The 25995-nt window shown below is 31.8% G+C and overlaps 3 protein-coding genes and 1 long non-coding RNA gene across 15 annotated transcripts in view; 2 read left to right on the top strand and 2 right to left on the bottom strand.

The window, feature by feature from the left end:
• LOC122534909 (calcium/calmodulin-dependent 3',5'-cyclic nucleotide phosphodiesterase 1-like) overlaps window positions 1–25995 on the top strand; it is a 271807-nt gene that overhangs the window by 169215 nt on the left and 76597 nt on the right. The window lies entirely within an intron of this gene.
• LOC122534911 (maltase 1-like) lies at window positions 462–25995 on the bottom strand. Of its 2 annotated transcripts, XM_043665991.1 has the most exons (9): window positions 25971–25995; window positions 25922–25925; window positions 5195–5382; window positions 4658–4909; window positions 3521–3772; window positions 2870–3055; window positions 1921–2125; window positions 1367–1700; window positions 462–848 (listed from the first exon to the last, which is right to left on the bottom strand). In XM_043665991.1, the coding sequence occupies exons 1-9, from the start codon at window positions 25992–25994 to the stop codon at window positions 716–718; spliced, it is 1578 nt and encodes a 525-aa protein (XP_043521926.1). In that variant the 5' UTR covers window position 25995; the 3' UTR covers window positions 462–715. The 2 variants fall into 2 exon arrangements, with proteins under 2 accessions (XP_043521926.1, XP_043521925.1); XM_043665990.1 differs by lacking the exons at window positions 25922–25925; window positions 25971–25995 and adding an exon at window positions 9060–9243.
• On the top strand, window positions 3014–11372 carry LOC122534912. The gene is made up of 3 exons (XR_006308016.1): window positions 3014–3146; window positions 8341–8342; window positions 11362–11372. It is a non-coding gene; the product is annotated as an uncharacterized LOC122534912 (long non-coding RNA).
• The window catches only part of LOC122534910 (alpha-glucosidase-like), a 46182-nt gene continuing 34698 nt past the window's right edge, over window positions 14512–25995 (bottom strand). For 2 of the 5 annotated variants that reach the window (XM_043665986.1, XM_043665983.1), the window contains exons 2-9: window positions 23991–24148; window positions 22119–22453; window positions 19899–20024; window positions 17767–18177; window positions 16239–16494; window positions 15077–15272; window positions 14841–14981; window positions 14512–14703 (exon numbers count right to left, since the gene is read on the bottom strand). In XM_043665986.1, the coding sequence (XP_043521921.1) occupies window positions 14613–14703; window positions 14841–14981; window positions 15077–15272; window positions 16239–16494; window positions 17767–18177; window positions 19899–20024; window positions 22119–22453; window positions 23991–24144 (1710 nt within the window). In that variant the 5' untranslated portion in view covers window positions 24145–24148 and the 3' untranslated portion in view covers window positions 14512–14612. Of the gene's footprint in view, window positions 14704–14840; window positions 14982–15076; window positions 15273–16238; window positions 16495–17766; window positions 18178–19898; window positions 20025–22118; window positions 22454–23990; window positions 24170–24870; window positions 24965–25995 lie in introns of those variants that run through there. The other 3 variants (XM_043665984.1, XM_043665982.1, XM_043665987.1) reach the window with 3 other exon arrangements.

Below are 25995 nucleotides of genomic sequence, written 5' to 3'. Positions count from 1 at the left end.
CATAAATTTTGTTCAAGTTATTCTACAAAATTATAAGTTTTTTTTTAAAAGTTTTGTTACAAGTTTAATTACAAGTTTAATTTAAGTTTTGTTCTAGTTACAATTTCGTTCTACATAGTTATATTTTAGGTATGTACAGTATTAATTTCGTTCAAATTACGCACTTCAGAATTTTGCATTACATACATATTTACCACATTGGTTTTATCTAATACTTATTTAATACGTTCTTTCTTGTAATACGAGAATAGAATACCGGTATGAATTTCAGTATTTATAGTCAGGTAGGAAGTATTTAAAAATATCGGTATGCATATAAACGTGTAATAATAGGATTGACCAAAAAAGCATTGTTATGTATGTGACATTATTATTAACTCAAATAGCTACAAAATATCGGAAAATATATCGGTATTCGATCTCTGATTACATCATTCAGAAACAATAATGCGTCGTTGATTACTGTTGTTCAAGTATTTATTTGTATTACGCATGACGTGAGATAAATAACATGTATTGTGTAATAATTTTTACTATAATTGTTACTATCTGAAGTGCACACGCGTATTGCAACAAGTATCACATTTACGTCCGCGTTCTACATATATTTTCACTGACGTACACTAACATCACGAATATGTAGAAAGAAGAACCGAAACAATCAGTTCTTATCATTTTATTTATTTATTTATTTAGTTATTCATTTCTTTTATCCTCAGACGAGAAAAATAAACACTACGAGTAAAAGACTTAGGATCGAGTAGGTTACTGCATTAGCACCGGATGTTTCCTGCACCAAAAGCAGGGAACCATAACTGGGAATGTTGACGTTCGAACTAACGACGGTGCTGAAAAATTAATTATTATCACGTTACTATCGCTGCTGTGGAAACTTGAATTTTTGTAAATGAAAGAAGCTGTTGCAATCAGGTTGCAAGTATTTTAATAAAATTTGAGTCAATCAATTCGTGACTCAAAATATTTCTAACGAGTATGAATCAAGTATATTCACGAAAGAGAAAAATATTTTTAATAAGTAGGAATAAAATATTTCTAATGAATAAAAATAAAAAATGTTCTCCATTCTTCTTCGAAAGTATCTTTTCTCCTCGAGAGTATCATGCTCGTGTAGATTCGAATTGCTTATTTCAACTAATTGATTAACTTAAATTTATTCAGAATGATTCTAATGTTTGATCGAGCAATTTCTTTCGTTTACTCGACGTTGAAAATGATTCTGATTCTTAATTAGAATACAAGAGTCGGATTCGATTTGAGTACTGAATTTTTCATTGAGTATGAATAAAATTCAAGAATATAACGAGTATAATATACGAATAATATATGAATAATTTCTCTCACTTACTTTCTCAATGTGGAGTTCACGTTGGCGAGCAGTACCTTAAATTCTCCCTCGGGCAATAATTTCGTCAGGTCCACTTTAGTTTCGTTCGGAGAGAAGTTGAGCAAAAGTGATATAGTTTCATTGGTTCTTTCGTCTTTTCGCAAGACAAATAACACGTTTTTCGTAGGAGTGTCCAGTTTGAACGTACCCTTGGTTAACACATCTTTTTTTCGCAACTGGATCAAGCTTTTGTAAAGATTGTAGTGAGAATCAGAAATATTTTTCTGCTTTTCTAGATTATTTATTTTATAGTCACTATGAACGGGCAACCATGTTTCAGTAGCATTGCTGAAACCTACAAACAGAATTATCGAGTTTACCATTTGTCGAGGACATGAATTTTACTAATTTCGATTAAAGTATTATATTTTCTGCGCCATAGGTGATATTCTTTTCATTCCATTTTCCATTATATATAGGATTACTTTTCATATTCCATTATATAAGAGTTAACACATTTAAGAGTTAATTAATATTTTCTCGTTCTTGAAACGTAGATTGAAATTTCCGTTCACCTGCATTGATAGTGTTGTCCCACTGGAATGGTGTCCGGCAGCCATCACGAATATCGTACATATAAAGGGTAGAGTTATCCACCATGCCGATTTCTTCTCCGTAGTAGGTGACCGCGATTCCAGGCAGAATCATTTCCAGCATTATCAATTGGTCAGCTCTGCCAGGATAACGCGTGCCAACGCGAACTCGATCGTGGTTCCCCATCTACGATAATATTATTTCCCTTATTATATTAAATTTCAACGATACGTACTGGCGCGTTATTGCCGCGTATTGTAATTAAAGTAAGAAACTAACAAGTGACTTAGTATTTTTCTAATACTAGCTTCTAATGCTAGAAACTCGAAGACCAAATTTTATTTGTTATTTGATTCTCTGACTAGAGGTCGGTGCTACTTCGTAATTTAACCAGTTGCGCTGGCAGCTGATTGCGGACCGTAACGAGTGACCGTATAACCGTATACAATAATTCGTCGCTTTCCTTTTGAACTCGTCGGTACGATATCACTGGATAGAAATTATTGTCAAGTAATTTAACAAATTTATTATCTGTTTTGCCTGGATTATACTTAAAATTGAGAAAATATTGCAGTTTTCGGACAAAAAATTCTCGACGCGAATAAAAACAATTGCGTGGCACGTCATTCCGGCGCTAGAGGTTAAATATACTTGTTTCAGTTCGGTGACTTAGAAACGTTTGGGTTAGGTTTGGGTTAGGAATGAAGTTCGAGGATTCACTTTTCGTATCCGTTTTACAATGATGAAAGTGAGAGCAATACATTCATTTTCATGCCAGAGACACACGTCGCTCTATGAGTCTAACTTCGTTTAGACAGCGTGAATGAATTGCTTCGGAACGATTGTCACACGCGAATTTTATTTAATTTTCGCGAATGTAGCGCGAAATTTTAACAAAGATTCTTAAACGCGAGCTAATTAGAAACTTACCACCCAGTTTGGGGTACCATCATCCGGCATATATTTCAACCATGTGTTGGCAATGTTGGCAAACTCAGTTGTGTTGGATTTCGCGTTGACGTCTGTGATAAATTTGAAATTGAATGGAACGTGTGAACCGTAGTCGTAATACTTGATCATGTTGTTCAAAGAAGCGTATGCCTCCGTCAATATCACCTGTAACATGAAATCATTTCGTCATAACGTTGACAAATTGCGAATCTTGGGGAGGTAATTTGATGATAGCTATCGTAGATTGAAGTTTTTTGTAGGACCCAAGACAGAATTGCTTGTTTCATTTATTACACAGATACTGTCCTGTATTTTGAATGTTTTACACAACTTTGTTTATATAATATCCAAGCTTCGAGCTTTGAACCTGTCGTAAATGTACTTATTAATCAAGTTTCAAGGTTGAAATTTTCTATAAATGTTTTTCTATAGAAATGCGCGAAGAACTCGGTTCGGCTTAGAAATATTCTCTAAATCCTTTTGTCGAAGGTAAATTACGTCCAGAGGGATAGAAGACTCGACAGTTTGCTTGATAAATTTGTGTCAATTTGTGAAAATCTCGTAAAAATAGAAATTGTCGTCGAAACAAGCGGGGAATTATTTCGAAACTACGTGCGTGATTTCACTTACTATTTCGTCGCGATTATTTTTATTCGCGTAGTGGTCCACGTATTCCCGCCACGATTGTACCATATCGTAGGTCTCGGGCTGGTCCTTTATATATATGTGATCATAATACGCAAAGTGACTTTCGTTGAGACTGCTGTCAGTGTTTGGAAGCTTCGGCTCGTTGAGCGTTATATTCGCCGACTCGAACAAAAATGGTATTGCGTCTATGCGGAATCCGTCGATTCCTTTGTCCAACCAAAATTTTATTATCTCCTGCAAGACCGTGCGTGTGTTATAAGCAATTAATCATAAAGCAGGTTAAAATAACAAGTCGACTGTAATGAAAGGAATACATGTTTTAAATAATTAACTTCGTCGTTTCTTTATATTTCGAACAAGCGTGGAAATTCTCAATTGTAGATACTGTTGAACGCAAAAATTCACTAAGATGAATGCTACGTTGAGAGTTAAAAATTGCAACGTTTCACTCGCAATTTTTCTTTCATTAATTTGTATCGTCAAATTCTATCTTTTAATTCAAAGTATAAAGGGGAATTGCAAGTATTCGCTTAATACTTGTCTCATTACTATGCCTTCTCACATTGTCTCGGAAGGAATTCAAGTATTTGCAAGTTCCGATCAATTGCTACTTGATATAATATAATAATACAATATTTAGTATAATGTAAATCGCTAATGAATAATATAGAGTAATGTTAAAGAGCTATATTATTTTCCTTACGTCATTATTTTATATCATAAGAGCCCATGATTCAAATTTGTTTCATTTGTTAATATATATTATATAAATTCAATTGCGTTAATAAAACTATAGACAAGAAATTTTAATATTACAGATAACTTTGAAGTAATTGCATTACATGTAATTACATAATGTTTAGTATTAGAACTAATCAATTGGTAATTTTTAATCATATAAGAATTTTAAGATAATTCTTTATCATTATTATAAACTTTTCCTCTTCCCTGCACCTTCGTTATGCAAGTTTCATATTTTAGTCATCGGTATTTCTCGCGTGAAATAGTTTTTATTTCTCGAAACTGCGTTCATCGATGTGGTCCTTGTTGCATTCAACGATGCAAGTGAAAATGTATGTAGTTCTCGTATCGGTTATAATTATATCGATCAAACAATACCTTCATCTCTTCTTGTACCGATGGATTTCTATAGTTCAAGTCTGGCTGTTCTGGATAGAATTGATGGAAATAGTATTGTTTTCTTTCCTTGTGATACGTCCATGCTGAATTATTGAACACGCTGACCCAATTGTTTGGTATTACATCTTTCCATATATAATAATCTGCATATTTTGACGTGTTGCTTGCGGCGCTTCCTTTGAACCACAAATGCTCGTTAGAAGTGTGGTTAGGGACGAGATCTAAGATAATCTGGAAAATAAAACGAAAGCTGTCCGTACCATTCGCGATTACTCCCGATTCTGTGAGTCTGCGGCATTATCAAATCCCAAAATGAAGTCAATAATCTGAGAACGTCGGAGTAATTAAAACAGCGCGTTAATCTATCATTTCTAAAATTAATCTTGAACACGAATCAATTAGAAGGATTGAAAATTTTAATGTATTGTAGTGACATGATAAGTTTTGTTGGAGAATTTTTTAAAAAATGAAGAGATCGACAGTAAAAGTTCGTTTATCGTCATTAGTCTGCTTTACCTTTATTCCGAGTTTGTGAGCTTCAGACAAAAGATCTTCGAGATCATTTAGGCTGCCGAATATTGGATCGACATCTCTGAAGTCCGATATATCATATCCGAAATCTTTCATAGGGCTTTTATTGATCGGTGACAGCCAGATCGCTGTGATTCCAGTATCTTTGAGATACTCAAGCTTGCTCTCAATACCTGTCAGAAAAATAAGAATAATTTAACTGTACGATACGATATACGTGATATAGAATAAATATTTTTAATTTTTATTCGATTAATAATTTAATATATAATATTTTTAATTTTAATAATAATATTTTTAATTTTAATAATAATATTTTTAATTTTAATAATAATATTTTTAATTTTTATTTGATTAATAATTTAATATATAACATTCCAGATTTAATATTAAATTTGAACTAAAATAAAGGATTTTTGTGTCTCTTTATATATTTAAAGGATTTTATGCATTTGTAGACAATTTTAAAAAGTATGGAAAATGTGTACATATAATGCATATCATACGAGCATATATATAAAACATTTATTACTAACTCAAAAATATTTTCTTAATTTTGTATAATTGCTAGAAGAATGATGTAAAAAATCTTTGAATGAAATCTAGCTCTGCACCATACTGAATAATAATTTTAAAAAAACAATTGTATCTTTGTCTGATTTATGTATGTCTAATAGTAGATAGCATATTTAATTATATTAGCTACGATAAAAGAATAATAATAATAATGATAATAATATATAGAAATATATTATGTCCACATACTACATATAATTAAATTATATAATTAAATGCAAGCAACATAATGGAAATGATATTGTAAATTCCATTATTCGATAAGTTTCAATATTAAGTAAGTTTCAATATTACGAAATCTTCTACTTTTTTGCAATTGTAACCTAATCTAATCTAATTTAATCTTAATTGAATTTTTGGAATTGTATCTAATCATAAAATACAGCTTAAAAGATAATCTGATATCAGTTATTGTTATCGGATCAGTTATTGTTGTGAATCAGTCATTGTTGTGTATATACAGTTCTCCAAAAAAATACCATTGTATATACAGTTCTCCAAAAAATACCATTATATCTAGATATATAAAGCTAAATAGATAATCATATATATTTTTTTATATATTTATAACTAAGTTTATATATAAAACTAAATAGATAATATACACTTACATAATAATAACAAACTTTTACGTATAATATCACCCCATATCTATATAAAACTGTCTACTGTCTAGTAAATAATATCCGATATATATTATGAAATATCTTTGTGTATGATTTTGAAATTAAGCATTGATAACAATTAACCTTGGAGATATTTTAAATTTAAACTTGTTGATTTAGAATAATTTACTTCATTATTTATTATTCATTTGTATCTGTATGTACATGTTTAATAATTTACATGATAATAATACGTGTAATAAAACTGAATTAATATCTGTTGAATTAATATTTTAAGTTCTGATTATATTGATTCAACTTATTAATGTCGTTCTAATGTGTATCTAATATTTATAAGCGTAAATTTACTAATGCTTTAATTGTTTCTGTTACAGGTAAGTAATGAATATCAATAATCGCGTCAACATCCTTCAGTGTGAGTAATAATTTAATTTGTTGAATTAGATTCTGAATTCTATCAATTTCGAGAATCATCTGTTGTATTTTGGAAATTGAAATTTGCATAATAAAATTCTACTGCTTGCCACATTGCTATATATCTAAACAATTCTAACAATGAAATTTCTGGCTACGCTTCAATTCACATTAGTTCATTGGTATAATTCAGAATTATAACACCTCGTACAGTCGTGTGAGTCTTCGGAAATTTCGAATCTAAATGTTAGTACTGAATATTTAATTATTGGAAGGACTATAACGATATTAATAGTGGATATTGAATATTTCGTAGAAAGATAAAAACATGAGAAATAGCAACTGTCAACATGCAACATGAAATACGAGTACTCAAATTAAAAGCCAATTTTTTAATAAATAATCGTCGACTTTGCGCTGCCAGCCCATTAATCTGCCAGTTCTAGGTGACTTTCCGTAGAATTCAACGCATTCTTCTAATTACTATTGAGCATTCGAAGACCGCGCATTACATCACGTACGTCGAATGAGAGGAAGTGTGATGCTAGAAGAGTGCAATTAAATATTGCCGACTATTTTTATTTCCTGTTATCGTAGGTCGTGTTATTCTCACGAATCGCGTACAGAATAAAAGAATTAAGAACGAAAGATGTTATTTCGAAAAATACCTAACAATTTTTCTGCACGGTGCTCTTACATATAACCAATAAGGAAAAATCGTTCCACGTAAAAACCTTCCCGATTATTTGGTTTTTTAGTTTATTACAATTTTCTTTAGTATGGCAAATTTACTTTTTACCGTTTACTAGTAACATCCACTGATATTTTTGCTCAAGTGTTTCGCGCATTTCTTAAAATATCGTTGATCGTCAATAATATTGTCGTTGGATACTATGGTTAATTTTTATACTAATTGCACATGTAGTTACCGGTTTATTTGTTCGTTAATTGAGCTGAATTACTGCGAATCCATCAACAAACTCGTCATCGTTATTTATATTGAGAATTCATAATATAGATTTATACAATCTTTTAATTTGTCTTTCTTTTTTTTTTCTCTTTAAGGAACATGATTTACATTTGTCAGCTTGAAACACTGTAGTTAGAATTATCTCATCCTTAATTATCGCATTAATTGTTCCATCGTTACGCTTTGTTAAATTGTAGTCATGTCGCGTTACGAAACAAGTTTCATTGTAATTTTCCTATTTCTCAATAATTAATTGACTTTTTAAGTAGTTATTTACTGCTAAAAAAAATACTGCTTATTATTATGATAAAATTCGTGAGCGTCTCTCAGTTGTTATTTCCTGCAGGTGTTGTGCAACTGTGATACGAATATTATTAAAAGATATATCTAGAAATCAATGCTTTAATTTATCAAGAAATTAAATAAGATAGAAAAAAGAAACCGGGCAAAGTGATCAGTATTTAGATTAATACGAAAATTAATGAAATTAATGAAATCGTACAAAAATTTAAGAATATTTTAAATACTGTAGAACTTTCAGTCAGCAGTCACTAGAATTTATTAACTAGAGTTTAGAGTTAAATCACGACCGTAACGATTGTTTTAATATCTATAATTATTTAACATTACAATTATTGTATTATAATTGTGTACGTCATATAAATCACACTTGAACGAATTTCGATAACTAAATCGGCGATAGACGAAAAACGTGTAATATTTTTAAGTGTGGCGATCGAAAGAAAGTTTAAAATAGAAATGCACGGCGATCAGTAATTTTTATTTTAGATATTCTTTTCACAATTAGCCACAGTCGCTTATTCTGGGATCTGTGCGACATCTATTTATTACTCGTATTAAATATACGTGGTTCCATTTTATAAAATTACCTTCGTATTTGCCATTCAATTTGCCTTTGAAATTTCCTTTCGTCCACTACCGTACAAAAGACGCATCTTCAGATGATCCGCGCACGCAGCGTGTCGATTATACGTGTTCGAATTTTCTCATTGAAAAAAGAAACTATAATAGTTTCCTTAGTGTTTACCTCACGATACGATCTCTTCGACGCCACAAAGATAAAGTGTAATAATAATAATTAAAAAAAAAAAAAAAAAAACACCAGAGAAAGAAGGTAGAAAATAAAGTTCGATCAATAGAAAGAAAACTCACTTAAAGGGAGAAGGACGATCCAACGTACGTACATGTGTACGCGTTCGCGTGGCACGAAACGTTTTACCGGGAGGTTTCTAGCGTTTCCTACCTTTCAGGTCGCCAACGCCATTGCCATCCGAATCCATGAAACTCCGCGGATACACTTGATAGAAGACCGCGTTCTTCCACCAACCTTTGTTCATGATCCTGGCGGTGGCCAGGCTGATCGCGAGCACCAGCACGACCGCGACAAGATTTACGCCCATCATGATTTTAAATGATGCGGCGCGCGGTCATCCGGCCTTTTTATATGTCAGCTTCGACGGTAAAAAAGAGCAGCGGATCGCGCCAGCGTTATCAGCGGAGTATAGGAAACTCGTACTTATAGATAATGTCGCGCCGTCTCGTAGGAAAATTGCACGCGGCGATCGAACGACTCGAGGGATCTTGCGCAACTTAAATGACGCGCCCCGTCCTTCGCCCTACCTTTCTCATTAACGCTGTCACGCGACGGTGTTTATGGGAAATCGAGGCGTTTTCCCGCCTGTTTTTGATCGTTGAATTTGGTATCGATCGATAGTTTCTGACGAGACATTCAGATATTTCATAGCGAGGACTGTTGGAAAAGTGAAGTGTCTTGTTTGCAATTGAATTTGGTACTAAATAGCGAGACATCGATCGCGATATGAGGCATTTTTTCGACAAAATGTGGGACCATTTTTTTAGTTACTCGTTGTTGGAGCTAAATTTGGTACCGAATGATAGCTTACGATCATCAATCGGAGAAAAAAAGGTATTGCATTTTGGCTGTGAAACGAAATATTTCATTTTGCATGACAATTTTATTTTGTTTTTAGAAGAAACAAATTTTTTTTTTATCGGTATCATTTAACGACTTTTATCGATCATATCCACGCTTTCGTCATTCTAAAATATTTATAAGAATAGAACCGATCAACGATGACCATGTGTTGATAACATTAATTTTTTTACGAAATATTTTCCTATTCTTTCAAAGCTTACTTCGAATATGTGATTTTATTTTTTTCTTAATTCGTTGCTCAAAGTAAGAGACTTACTGTAGAGGATCATGAAATTATGAAACGTTTCTTACTTTCTGTCAGGCGACTTTGGGGAATTAGACACTTGATGACGAAAAGAAAAAAAGGAGAGAGGTTCTTTGCCAATTGCAAAATTAAATATGTACTCCGTACAATTTCGAGAATCTTGTTGCTTCGTCTTGCGTTAAAATTTCGCAACGCAGGTTCGCAACAGAAAGTTCGAAGCGAGATTCCGCGAAATCCACAAGAAAAATTGCGTCGCGCGGAAATTTGATAAAAGTTGCTGACCTTATTGGCTATAGTGCTGAGAAATTTATTGCCGCGGATGGGGAGGAACGAGAAAGCGAGTTGCCATCGTTCTTTGCGTCGCGGATAATTCAAAGTTTTATCAAAGTTTCCGCGTTCTTCAACGAAAGAGACGATGTTTTCTGTTGCATTCGACGAACTTCGCATCGCGAATTGAAGAAAATGTTTGAAATTCTTAAATTTCACGTGCAGCAACAGATTGCAAGCAATTATGCGGTAGGGAAGACTTGTCGTGCAAATTTTCCAACGAAATGCTACTTTATTCTAATTTTTGTTACTTGTACAATCGAAAAATTGGAATCTCGTGAAAATATTCGACCATTTATAATTTGAAATGAATTATATTGTTTGTGCTATATGGAACATTTCGAAATTTCATTAATAGTTTCGTGAATCATGGTATAACATACAGAGATATAAAATACACAAAAATAATGTGATTGCCACAATATTTAGGCACTGAGTAACACAAGTTTTCATTTAGATTTATGTTGAATGATGTTACTCGAATATAACGTGAAATAATATACACGTATGAAATATGCAAATATATATTCCAATTTCTTTATTCCATTATGTGAATTCCTGTTTCGTTTCATTTAGTTATGTTCATAAAATCTAGATATTCATAATCTAATGATAAGAATGACATTAATATGTTTTTACACACTATCTGAAAATTTCATGTCAAAAAAAGAAGAAAGACAAAAATTTAAAGAAAAGACAAGAATTCATTTCATCATCTTGACTCTTATTCTTCGTAATATATATATATATAATATATAAATTTTCAAAGGAAAGCTGTAATGACTGTCGTTTGTGAAGAAATTCCGATATGATATTTGTAACAATAGTGTTTGTACGATATTGTGAGTTTACCAATGATTAGATATTTAAAAAGATTCTTACCATAAGCTATATATTTCGAAGCTATTAGTGTTCCAGTTTTTATAAAATAGCTGCTACCGTTTCACATTTTATATTATAGATTTTAAACAGGCCAAAAATTGGATTGCTATTTTTTTTAATGAATAGAATCTTTAGAACAGTTTTTCCAAATTGCGACTGAAGTATATTTTATTAGAACAAGTCAAGTTAGAATAAGTTTGATTTTATTGTTTGCCTTAACTATTAAAAAAATAATAAAATAAAACTAAATTAAAAGGAACAAAACAAATTTCTTTGTTGTAACGTTATTCGCGAACAGATGAAATAATTTGCATAAAATAAACAGATTTAGTAGTTTCAATGAATCGAGTGGTTGTGACGAAAAGTTATAAGAACATCATACCCACTCATGATATTTATCAATGGTAATATAAAATGATATTCGTGTATAAACAAGATACAAATCATCTAGAATGTTATCGTTTCTTTTATGGTAATCTTAAACATTATTTGGTAGTATCTTGCAAATTATCAGAAACAGATTTTGTAGGAAATATACATTACAAATATTACTCTTACAAAAGCATGAAAAAATATTTTCCAATATTTTTTAAATTGAATGACTATAAAAATTAATTGTTAAAACATAAAGTATATGATTTATTCAGTGTTAGAACGATCGAACTCTATGTATTCCTGTAAATTTATGGACATTTTGTAAACCGTCAATTATTCATGACAAATAATTTTATATTTCAGTTATATTCTTCGTGAATTTTTATTTTTAGTAAATTTTATTATTGCAAATGAAATTACCAAATTCTTAATACAACTCAAGGTTTATAACTTTGTTGAAAATAATATTAATCAAAATTCGACTTGTTAGATTAGATATATATTGTAAGACAATATTTTAATTATTACAATTACAGTTTTATTATCTTAATCTTACATTTTAAAGTAAATCGTCAAAATTAAAATCGTTCATTGCCGATAATTTTTGCTCGCATGAATGTCAGGTTGTTTCTTCTCTTAATATAATTACTCAAACACGTGTATTAATCTAACGAGCAAACTTTTACTTCTTTTTTTTCTCCTTTTAGCATGACGTTCGTAATTAATCTATTTTTATTTTCATCTACTTTTTAATAATAATGAAATAATTGATAAAACACATTTTGAGTTACAAGTTTTTAATTAACAAGTTTTTGATCTAATGAATCTTTAATAACTAAATCAATTGTTTTATTGCAATAATCCGGGTCAAATGTTATTAATATATATATATATTATTAAATATTAAGAGGATTAAATAATTAAAACAAAATATTAATTACATAATTATTAAGTAGTTTAAAATCTCTGTATTCATATTCATATTTATAGTATGAAGATTTTAGATTATTTACAGTCTCTGTATTTATGACAATAAATACCGAGTGCTTAAGTATTTGTAGCATAACATTTATACAATATATCCGTACACAAATCTTTGTGATTTTTAAACATAAAGTTACGACATAATATAAAGTAATTTACCTTATCGTATCTTTCGTTTAAAATTCAGTGAAATGATGAAGTAGAAATTAAAAATCAATTGTCGTTGAAAAGCATTGAAAAATATTATTTGTCGGCTGGTGAATATATTGACGAACGCGTTTTTATTATTCGTAAAACTTGCTGTGAGAAAGCGAAAATTTTAACGCCAGATTACACCCTATAGAAATCGTTCGTAGCGTAACGGAGATATTTTTTTACGATTTTGCTGGAAAGCAGAGGAATAACTGGTGATCTTATTACACGAAATCAAATCTAAGCCAAAATATTAGAGCATCGCGCATGATTTTATCTCTGGAAAGCGAATTTTAGTCTCTGAATAGGGAAACTCTCGTAAAAATAAACGTATGCTGGTGAAAGAAGCGAGCATTTATTTCACTACGAACAATTTACTCCACTAATAATAAATTGAGCGTAAATTTCTGGAAAAATATTTATTATAAAGAAGAATACATGCAATAAAGTAAAAGCAATTATTTAGACTCAACTCTTCGATTTTTGTTAAAAAATGTGAGTTTATACATAGTATAAATCTGCATCCTTCAATTGTGACAATTTATATGCCGATTGTATAGAAATTAACTTCAAATGTTAAACAAAAATGAAAATTGAACAAAAATTAATGTACAGAAATGAAAAAGAAAGTAATATGAATGTAGAAGTTCACGTAAAGATTAAACATTATAATCTTCTTTGAAACCTACGTAACTTTAAATAAATCAATTATCGTCTATCATCGAAATCTTTTTCCTCGAATACTTCAAATTTATCAGAGTACGTAGGTTTTTCGCGACTCACTCGAGCATAAAAATGCCGATTGGTTGGAACAATTTCGTTCGAACGTGCCCACTTTGAAGTAACTCTCCGCGACTCTTTCGACTCTCACGTGCACCTTCGAGTATCCAATTTCGTCGCTTGTCACCCGGTCTGCATCTGGAATGAAGCTCTGAAACGAAACGAGCTGAAGAAAATGTGCGCAGCCGGCTTTCGAGCGCCCGAGGAATTCACTGCGAAAGTTGACGAGTGAAATTCTTCAACACCGGCCGAAATCCCGCGATGGATATCGAAGCAACCGATTATAATTGGTACGGTGATTGACGTGGCCACGATCGATGCGACGACCGACATGCTTCCGTTCACGCTCCTTCGCCAGTTTTACCTTCGCTTAAAAAAAAGTGAAAGGCGCCGGTTAATCGAATCTGCTCCTCGAATCGTATCGCGAGTTTCGGCCGTTTTGACCCGCTGGCAGTCGCCACGACCATCGTTTCGAAGTGAACGTCGAGGTTTCCTTTCGAGGCGCTCGATTTTTGATTTAAAAGAATTTGGTTGATAGACATTACAGAAAGGAAAGAAACTGAGGAAAGGATTTTAGTGCCAGATGCTATTTAAAAAAACTCCTATTGGATAATGTCACGCGGCACGATATTCCTTTCTTGTAAGATGTATTTGCGAAAAATGTCAAGATATGTAACGAAAATAGATAAAGTAAAAGTTGCCTATTTGTGCTAGTGATTGAAGGTTTAATTAAAAAGAAAGTAACCAGGAGAGGAAGCTTCAATATGGCGACAAAATCCTGTCGAATTACACGACACGAAATATCAACAGGGCAATCGTGCTGCACAGCACTATGAAATAGTTTAGTTAAAGCTAAATGTGCGAATATTTTCCTCTCTCATTGTGATACTGTGATTATTATTGTATCGAAGCGTTCGTATTAAGAGGGTTAGAGTTCAATTTCAAACACAATGATTACTAACGAAGTAACTTTAATGAGAAATCAGGTTATATATAATTAAAGATTAGAAATATTAAATGTTTAAGGGAGAATAGATAAGTACTGCATTGTGGGATTAGCCAGTTACAAAATTCGCATTTGGAGTGGTGAGGATGACCACTGATGCGGCGGGTATGGTCACGTGTTGAACCTGGACAACATTTTCCCTGTATTTACAACAAACAAATAAACAGGCGTGAATTAGTAACAAAGTGAAAGCTAGGAAACGATGCATAGATTTATCGCGATGATGCAAGTTAGGTAAATAAAATAAAATAAAACGTGAAAAAATGATCGCACTCACCAAGAAAGTATGCCGGAGATAGCACTGGCGTAATAAACGTCCAATTTACTCGGTATGTTATCAAATACTGATAAGTCCACCGTTGAGTCCTCGTCTCCGAAGTTTGTTATGGCATAAACGCTTCCGTGCTTCTCGGTTTCTCTGAAGAAATTACGACATTCCATTGAGAAAACGAAGATGTCACCATCGTTTTTAATGCAAATTTCGTTTCGATTTACACAGGGAATTATCCTTACCTGGCAAAGGCGAAAACATATTCATCCAATACTTCTGTCACTAAATTGGCCTGCTTGAAGTGCGGCGATTTCTTCAGCTTCGAGAGTTTCTCATAAAGAGTGTAGTACGAGTTCTTGTCTTTCTTCTCGTCAGCTAGATTCAAGGTCTTGTAATTAGGGTTGACTGGAAGCCAGGTATGGGAATTCGAGGAAAATCCTGCGAATCGATACTCTTGGTTATTAAGATCGTTGTTGCTTTGAATTGAGGATTTAATAAACATATTCTCAATAAAGGGATGATGTCACGTTGAAAGAACATACGTAACATCGAAAAATTGTCGTGATAGCAACGATATCACGCGTGTCTACTAATTTTCTTTTAGAGAATATCTTATCGTTACTTTCCTTCACAGACGAAAACACGATTAGCTGAACATTTAGTTTGGTTTATAATAATCGTCAATTGAATTTTAACTAACTAACATATTATTAACTATGTTTGTTCTAGTGCAATATATAGGATATATATAATATATATCAATATATAAGTTGCAATATAACATATAATTGAATTAATCAAGTGATTTAATCAATTATATTACGACCTTAATTGCAAATTAAATTAATTGCTACTTGTAGTGGCAAAAATAAAATGATCGATGAATCCGTATCAGAGAAGTCTAATATCATCAATCATTTATAACTTCTCGAGTCACAGTTTGTATTAATAATAGTTCATTGTGACAAAATATCAGAGCATGGATATTAATATATATTAATAAATACAAAATTACTCTTTGCGAATTCGTACAACAGTAATTTGCAGTTTAGCAAATCATTTATAGTTTTCTTCTATTCAAATATTTAGGTAATATTTTAATATTATAAAAGGTACCAATAAACATAAAATTATTATTACAGGTTAATATAGTTCATCAAGTCGTTCGTAATTCGTAAAGTTCAAATATTCTCAGTCAATACCAAATGCCTAAATATTAATGCTATAGTATTCTGAACTTCACTTGTTTTTTCCGCTAACAGGAAGTTGCTTTTCTCCGAAAATTTGTTCTTCTGAAAGTGTTCTGAAATTCCCTTAAAAATCTAAAAAGTGTTCTTAAAATTCGCGTTATTGATCCAAAAATGATTTCTTCCTTATGAAGGTTGTACCTTGTCAGGAACTTACCGGCGGCAACGGTGTCATTCCATTGGAACGGTGTTCTCTCGGGATCTCTAGTGATATTTTGATAATTTGCTTTACCAGCTCGACAGCCTTCCGGATCCACTGTATCTTCCCACGAAATATAAGCGTCTGTCATGCCAATTTCTTCGCCATAATAAGTCACGCTTACGCCCGGTAATAGGAGCAGAGACATGGTGACGGCACGAGCTCGTGGTTCTCCCAGTCTCGCTATTAATCTAGAATGGTCATGGTTTCCGGCCTGTGCACAAAATTTTCAAGTACTCAGAAATTTGAAATAGAAATCATTCTCTTTTAAGAATTGCTCTTGATCGCGTTAACTCGGTACAGATTTCTAACCTGTATCACTTGAAAGAGAAACGACGAGGTGTCCAATCAAAGATTTATTATAGGCAATTTTAGATGTTATTCCAATGAATTAATTTTATTAATACATCGATTCAGCTATTCACATTAATATCTTCATTTTAATTATTAATTTTAATAGCACTTCAAGTTTGTAGATTAATCATTAATTATTTGGATGTCAATGATTATTAATTTAAATTTGAATGTTGAGTTGAAATTTGTTTTTTCGCAAATATGATTTTAATATTATTGATATAAATACATCGTTTCATAATTAATTTATTGTTATTCAAAGAATTGCAAAATAAGCCAATCTAAAATGACGAAAGAACGATATTACTCTGCGAAATATCGCAAGAGAATTTTTCTACGTTTGTAATTTTCTACGTTGTACATTTTTAAAATATTCTAAATATGGGAATATTTGCATAAAAAGCCGGAAACTAATGATAAATTATTTAATTTACTGTAATAGTTAGTAATTTCATTATCAGAATTCCGCGAACTGAGAATTGTCGGTTTTCCTTCCACATCTTGCGCTTTCTTTTTTTTCAACAAACATTTCTTCTAGCATTGTTTATTTTCTTCAACGCGGAAATATCGGTCTCCCGGCTTGAAATTTCACAATCGATCGCCTCGGTACACGCACGGGTCCGATGAATCTCGATGCGCCCGTGAAATTCGAAGAACACGAGCGTAAAGAGATGCGTTTTGTTCCCTCCCGCGAATTTCCTGGTCATTTTTCAAGCTCGTTCGCGCGTAACTCTCGCTGTTCAACGACAGAGCAACGAATTCGAACCTCGAACGAGAACTATCAATTCATTTTTCCAATCGAACGACCAATTGACGACGAAAATGACGTTCAATTAGTTTCGCGTCGAACGTTCTGCTTCTCGAATAATTTGTTTCCCCTTTCAACTTTATCACCGAGATAATTATAATTTCTGCTCTGTTTGTAATTCTTTGTGACACTGAAATGATTAGACTGGATGATTAATTGATAGACTGCGTCGAATTACGCAGGTGCTACATCAACTTATATCTAAATATTTATGTAAAAAAGAAAGTGAGGTTCGTACGTATCGAAAATAATGCCGATCAAGACATTAGCAATATATAAATTCGATCGAACAATCTTCATATAGTGTGTTAGTTTTTAACTTACCACCCAGTTAGGAGTGCTACCTTCCGGCATGTTATTGTACCACGAATCTACTATATGCTTGATATCTGCTGCAGACGAACTGCTAGTAAGATTTGTAATCGTATAGAAGTTGAAAGGGAAATCTGCTCCATAGTGATAATATTTCATCGTGTCCGACATATTGCTATATGCTTCGATCATTATATATTTTGGCTGTTCGTATTCGTCCAGGACCTTTCTCCACGTAGGAAGGATGTCGTAATCTGGTTGTTGATTAGTAGTGTATATCTTCTCAGTATAATCGTAGACGTCAGGATCGTCAGTTAGACCTGATAGAGGTTCGTCCAAAAATCGTTGATCTTCATAAAGGAATATCATGGCATCTATTCTGAAGCCATCAACGCCTTTGTCTAACCAAAATCTCAGAACATCCTGTAATGTATTAATAAGCACAGACTTAGTATACACGTCACTTGAGAAATATTTATATATATATATATATATATATATATATATATATATATATATATATCTCTAGTAACAGTTAGAGTCTGTTAGCTAGAGCAAGATGCTGAAATTTTGAAAAATATAACAAATATTGGTTGGATGAGGGGGTAAGAAAATGTGAGTTACGCATTGGCGCCAGAGTAATGCTAAAGCACTGCTATAATATGGAGAGAAGTTATTGGTCCTTTGGAAGATCTAACAAGTAGTAGATAATGTAGAGAAAATAGTTAGTTGCTTAAGAAAGATAGATAATTTGTTGTTTTCTTAACTTATTGTAAGTTATAACTTATTATAAGTTAAGGGAAGTAAGGAAAGTATTGTCACTTTTGACAAGTGTTGTTAGAAACGACTTACTCTTTCATCGAAACTGTGGGCAAATTAGATAGGAAACGAGAGTCTCCTGATGCAAAGAATTCAAGTTTCATTTCAAACAATCCGAAACTACAAATGAACGACGGTTTATGTAAATCTGTATCGTCATTTCTAAAGATTAAGTTTATACGAACAAGTATCGATAAGATAGATTTAAAATACCATTATCGGGTTGACCTTCTGTCGCAATGAAATCTGCTGAGAATTCTCGATGCGTCATAATGATATCATAATGATAACACTTGGAATTTATTGAGATTTAAACATAACTCCAAATGATGTTTTCCGAAGAGATTTTTGAAGAAGCATTCAAATGAAATTAGAATTCTATTTCACTATAAATTAGATATAATTTAAATAATTTAATTAGACAGATAAAATATTCTTCTAATAAAATATTCTATTAATATCTCACTTTTTTAATGGGAGTATTGGATAAATTTTTGTTATATTTGTATTGAAATTTTTCATATAATTTGTTTCTTGTATAAAAAATACTATATATATTATATAGTTATTTTTATATAATTGACAATGTTTTAGTATCTTTACAGATATACATATATATTTTAATTTAAGTAGTAAAATATATACAAAATATGACAGAACCAAATATGCAATATTATTTCATAGACTTATCAATGTATCGATAAGTGGTATTACAAAACATAGTTATGTTGATAAATTTTTATATAAAAATACCAATCGTTAATCTTTTCGAAGTCAATGAAAGTTGTAAACATGCAGTTATAAAATGTATTGAAAAAAATTTTATGACATTGATAACTCGAGTTCTATTGACAAATCAAGATAGCTGATAATGTTTCGGCGAAAATATAATGAAATACAGCCATTTCATATGCACTTTCAAATGAATTAAAAAAGAAAAAAAAATTTAGATATTTTATGAGTAATGCATATTTTTGTAACTTTGAATTCATCACAATTGTCGAAAAATCCGAAATTCACATGTCAGTATTGTGGTCAATTCTAAGTCTTGTTGAAACGATTTCTTGATCTCTTCTATTTGTTTCTATGTACTTCAATTAAAAAATTTTAAGGAATAAACAAAACGATAAAATTAAAATGAATATTATTATTATTAATTATTATAGAATATTAAATTAAAGATATATCCAATGAAGTAGACATATTATTGAGAAACAATATTTTGCAGAATATTTTAACAATAGCTAATTAATAATTAGTACAATATATATAATTGTGAGTACACTGTGCTAAATAGAACTACGTATTTTTCATATGATACTCACTTCAATCTCGCGTCTCACGTCCGGACTATTGTAGTTCAGATCAGGTTGTTGTATGGCGAATTGATGCAGATAATACGCTTGGCGTTCATCTTTCCACTCCCAAGCCGATCCATGCATTTCACTCACCTGTACATAAATATGCGTTTGCAAATTTACCAAATGCATAATAAACAAAGTTGCTCAAGCAAAGCCTTAAAAAATTGTTCAATTAGATAAAATTAAGGCATCAAGACGATATTCGAATTTAAAAGTTTTTACAACTCAATGCATTATCGCAAAAGCTGGAAATTTTTCAGTTTTGCAGATTCAGAGTTTATTCTAATAATACTTGAGATTGTTAATGATAGATGACAACTGAATGGCAATGTGCGTGGTTGTTTAATTCGTTTTTGCCTGTTCGTTTGCAAACGAAAGAGAAATGCAAATATCGAAAGTAAAAGCATTGTCTGTGTGGTGAACGTTTTCTACAGAATGTGCATCCAGAAGAGATGAAATAAACGCGAGCAGTGTAAACTGACCTTTTTGAAAAGAAACAATGAACAGCACGATTGTATTTCTTTTCAGAGAAACTTCTGTGAAATGTCTCGATATAATGGAATAATATAACAGAGAATAAGGAATGAAAGGAAAAAAAAAAGAAATCTGCTGCACTCTATCATTGTTTCAGAATTTGTACCGTTTCCCTTCCGAACCCATTTCGTTAAATTTCAAAATGTTTCATATAATATATATGCAAGAAAATTCCTCATAATTCAAATACTATCATGCGCCATGTATACATTCACTTCTTTAGAAACATCACTGCTTTTTCAACTGGCAGGATATTCTCACTGTATTAATAAAAATATTAATTAATATCAACAGTACAAAATAATATATATAACAATATTAGAATAATATTAAAACATGAAATTGCGCCAGTTACATTATACAAACCGTTAATCTCGCGTATCATGGCGGTGTAATTCTTTTCTTTTTCTTCTTTTTTTTTTCCAAAATTCCACGGTACGTGAACTGTATAAAAGTTTCTATGAATATTTTTCACGTGGAGCTAATAGGCGTATCGGCGATTAATTCACGCCGAAAAATTTCGATCGCTACGGCGAACGACGAGCACGACGTAAAAAAAATTCGAAAACTCGGCTCGCGATCGTTTTATTAAATTGATATTAGACGACGTTATCTACGAGAGTGCAAGCACGTCGTTATGCAAATGAGAGATCCGTCAGTGTGTGGAATAAATACTGATGGATTAATTTTTTCCCGAATAATTAAAGAGATTCGAATGCCGTGTTTTTCTTTACCTGCGAAGTCTCCTAATGTAAATGAAAAACGAGTCGTCTGTTATTATGATAATGGAGGGAAAAAAGATTATGTATTGTGATAATAAATGCGGCTGAATTCAACTTGTTCAACCGGGTCGTTGTTTATTTCTGGAACTTTCAGGATAATTAAATTCATATCAAATCAGCCGATCTTGATATAATTTATTCAAAAGTAAGGAATTTCTAAATAATTACGATTACGGGGACCCGAGCGAGAAGTTTAATTTGTCAATTGTTAAATAAATTTGATAAAGGTAAGCAAATTCTTGGTTTTTTAAATAAGCGAATGAAACTTTGAAATATATTTTACGATCGAGAAATGACTTCTCCTAGTAAGGTTGAAACGAACATTTTAATCTGTATATCGATGTTATACCGCTTTCTCTGTGATTTTCAATAAATCAAACGATCATTCAAAATGAATTTGCGATGAAATTTGGTAATGATACCTTTCAATAATAATAAATATTGAATGATGAAATAGTATTGAAATAATTAAATAATGATTACTGCCGAATTATCATATTACTTAATTTAACCAATTATTTAATTCAACGTTTAGTCTCTGTTTCTCACAGCGATTGAAATAAAAATCCATGAATCTTAGAAATTTTTATATTATTTCCGTTATTATAATTTCATCGATTTTCGTCCGAGTATAATTTTTGTTTATTTATTTTGATACAATCCAACAATAATCGACAGACGCGTCCGTAAATGTTTCTTTATTACTCAACATTGAAAGAACACGAGAGAACATACTATTTAAAATATTTATGAATAACATTAGAATGCTATCAGCATAGAACAAAATTTGCGTGGGATGGAATTTGGTGGGATTCACGGTAGCATTCGAAGATTGAAGAACATTTAAAGTAATTTAAATCACACTTACCCAGTTGTTTGGCGGTTTACGGGTGCCATTTTCTATTTGTCCGGTATGCCAAACATAATAATTGTCGTAAGGTGAAATTCCCTGCACGCTCTTCTGGAACCATTCGTGTTGGTCCGACGTATGATTTGGGACGAAGTCCATAATCACTAACAAATTTTTATCGTGCGCGGCTTTCAATAGGTCATCGAAGTCCTTCATGGTGCCAAATGTCGGGTCAATATCCGTATAGTTCGAAATGTCGTAGCCGAAATCTACCATCGGACTGCGATAAATGGGCGACAACCAAATCGCGTCAAGGTTTGATGCCACCATATGATCCAATCGTTGGATGATACCTGGCGATAATTTGCAATTTTTTAGGCACTGCACGTCAAAATTACGTTCAAGTATGATATTGTTTGAAAAAAGAAAGAGAAAAGAAAATTTCGTTGAATTTCCACCAGCGGGGACTAGAAAATTATTTTTGCAACGACGTCATGTGTCGGAAAACGTGAAAATCGTTGGTAATGACCAGAAAATTTGCGAGAAAGTTGAAAATCTCTTGCAGAACACGCCACTTCCGAGTTTGTGCGGCGTCAAAGCGGCCAAAAGTAATTAACGCGCAAGTGGAGTTAAAATTTATTTTTGCGCTCAAACATTAACTTCTTCCTTCGAGTTTCTCGCAATCGGTACTCGCGTTTTGCTTTCCTCCTTTTTTCCCTCGATTAATGTTTGCACGCTTAGCTCTTTTAATTGCATCCGTTGCCGCTCCTTTGTTCACCGTTGTTACATAATTGCGCAAACAAATCGAAAGACGACGCGACGATGCAAAAAAGAGACGCAATTATGTATGTATTTACGTGCCATTGTAAATCGGTAACGTTTCGCGGTTAATTGTCTGTCACAATTGTAGATACGTCCTCGATTGTATTTATGCGATATTTTATTTTTATTTTTCTTGACGAAATGGTATTTAAGCCTCCTTGACCCTCGGTTTTTAAAGAAATTTTTAGCATGTACTCCACTTTTCGTGTCTCATACATTTTTGCATAGTGTGTATGTTCTCTGTATTTTTGCATTTTTAAACTACCCATAAACGATAAAAATCAATGCAGCTCGTTTATTCATACATCATGGTGCCTGAGAGATTATTATTCTGTATATTTCTATATATTGAATTAATTGTTTTTTTTTTTATACGTTCAAATAATCATTCTAGTTAGTAGAAATATAAACTTTTTTTTATATTATGCACACTTTTTACTATTGTGCAGAAAGGATTATTAGTATTGGTTTGTAATGTAAAATTCTGTAAAATTGTGTTTCAATTGTGACAAATATTTTCAAAGAGATATTTATACAAATAAATATTACTTTTCTACTGCAAGTACTCAAATGCTTCCTTAGAATACTTATAAAGATCTAAATCAATAATTTGTCTGAATGAAAAATTTAAATTTAAATTTAAATGTCTCTAACTATATAATAATTCACATAATTTTTCGTTTTGTGAGACTATTTCCGATTTTCATTCACCCTTATTTTCTGCATTTTTTTATACTATTTCCGATTTTCATTTACCCTTATTTTCTGTATTTTTTTATATTATTTGAAACATTTGCAAATATTTTTGAAATTCTTTACTGTTACCATTCAAAATCAAAATCATATTTTTGATGTTTATATAGCACTTGCTCGTAGATAACATCAACAATCTTTATAAAACCATCTGCGTTAATTATGTGCTTAATTGCCCATTATAATAACGAACTTAAGAATTAATAAACTAACATAAACGATTGATGTAACTATGATCAACAAAGCAAAGGAAAGAAATTTCTGATTATAAAATACACTTTGAAAACTTGAATTGTCAGAAAAAGGGAAACGAACCTCTAAGATCACCGACGCCGTCTCCATCACTGTCCATGTAACTCCTAGGATAGATCTGGTAAAGTGAAAAATCTTTAGCATTTTCTGACGGTTCCCACGTTATTCCGATGACCAGAGGCAGTACTGCCACGCAAAATGCTATTACCGCCCTCATGCTCCTTGAACACACAAAACACATTGCTGAATATCAAATTAGATGCCTAATTAATCGCATGACTTCGGGTTTGACGCACTCTCTGCAGAACGTTCTAATCACGTACACCAGTCCGATACTCGGTTCCGCGTTGTTTACGCGATAAACACGATAAATTTCGAAGTTTAGAAACGTACTTAAACACGATTTTCGCGTAGATGGAATTTGGAGAAAAAAGTTATCCTTTCCGGAGTGTAGAAATTTATCATTTTTAATAATTTGCCATTTAATGTTCCGAGACGAGGGCCGTCACCGTCTCATGAAATTTGTAACTCCAACGAAATGTTTAAAAATTTCGATTTATAACGTTTTGATACTATGCGTGGAATATTCTAAGAATATTTCAGTTTCGAAACCTAGCTTTATTTTGATAATATTGATTTACAATTTTCAATTTTAAAAACACAAATTTTACCAAACTCGTCTCAAAGATAAATATTTGAATTCATTTATCTTAAGAATACTGAAACTCAATAAAATGTATTGTGAAATATTATACAATGTTTATTCAGTTATATTTATCCAATATATATTCAAAACGTTTAGTCTGTCTAAATTTTTTTCTCGTTTAAGTTCTTACTTTACTATGATATTCTTAATATTCCAAGTTCTTAAAATATTTTCAAAAATAAAATTGTTAGTTTGACCACCTCGACAGCCATCGTGTTAGTGTATCGAGTTCTCTACCTTGCTACGAGATATTCAGTACACTCAAGTTGATTGGCTTGCGATATTTGTTGTCAACGTTGTGACATCGACTACGATAATGTATGGTGGCAGCTACCTTTTTATTCAGCTAGTCTTCCAACGCTTACATAACGCATTATGTATTTAGAGTTTCAGTAGTGGTATAAGATCGATTGTTCCTGTTAATTTTTATTGATATGAGTGGGAGACGTGTCGTTTTATCGAAGAGGAGTGTCGTATATTTTAACAGTAATCTAAATGAAAACGCTTGAAATTTCCATGATAAGGGCATTGTTACGTGGAAACTGTAGCAGCATAGTAATTACGTGATTGTCCATTGGATAAAATTTAAAATGAGAATTTTACAATTAAGATATGAAAATTTTAATGTGGAAACATTTCGAATGATTGAAAGTTTATAATTTCGTAAATAGATAGATATTATTATAACGTAACATTTTGTGAAATTGAGATACTCTTGAAATAAACCAAAAATGATCGAAGACAGTAAGAATCTTTATTTGATTAAATATTTTGTGTTGTAGAGCACGGATGAAATAACATATTCACACCTATTCACAGTATGTACCTGTACGAATACGAATGAAATAATATATAATTCGTACTTCGTGGCATGTTTGATTCAATTAGTTCAATTATATCGTATGATGTGATAATGATTTTTATTGTTTTTAAACAGTTTTAAAAAAATGTTTCATAATGATACAAATCGCACTCAAATCAACAATTAGCAGATAATTCATAGTGTATAAGATTTCATTTGTTCTATTATCAGATTCATTGCTATCTAATGTTAAACTTTGTATCATCCGTAAAACAGAAATTTATTACTAACGATGGCCAATAACTGGTATTGAACGTATTATACATGATTCGTGATAATTAATGAATAAATGTCTGTAGCGAATTTCTTCGGTCACATTACAATTGGAAAGTCAATAAATTAGCATTTAGGTATCGCCAATGCGCATGTTGGGTCCCGTGATAAATTGGAGCAGCGTTAAGATCAAGATTATCTATAATCTATAGCATCGCTATATGCGTACGTACAATGGAACGCATCGATTTATGCGATGCACGAACAGCACACGCACGTTCTCCATT

Source organism: Frieseomelitta varia, unplaced genomic scaffold (assembly GCF_011392965.1).
Source record: "Frieseomelitta varia isolate USP_RPSP 00005682 unplaced genomic scaffold, Fvar_1.2 scaffold_648, whole genome shotgun sequence".
NCBI classification, from domain to species: Eukaryota; Metazoa; Arthropoda; class Insecta; order Hymenoptera; family Apidae; genus Frieseomelitta; species Frieseomelitta varia.
The sequence above is the reverse complement of the archived record's forward strand: the minus strand, read 5'-3'. Positions and strand labels throughout refer to the sequence as shown.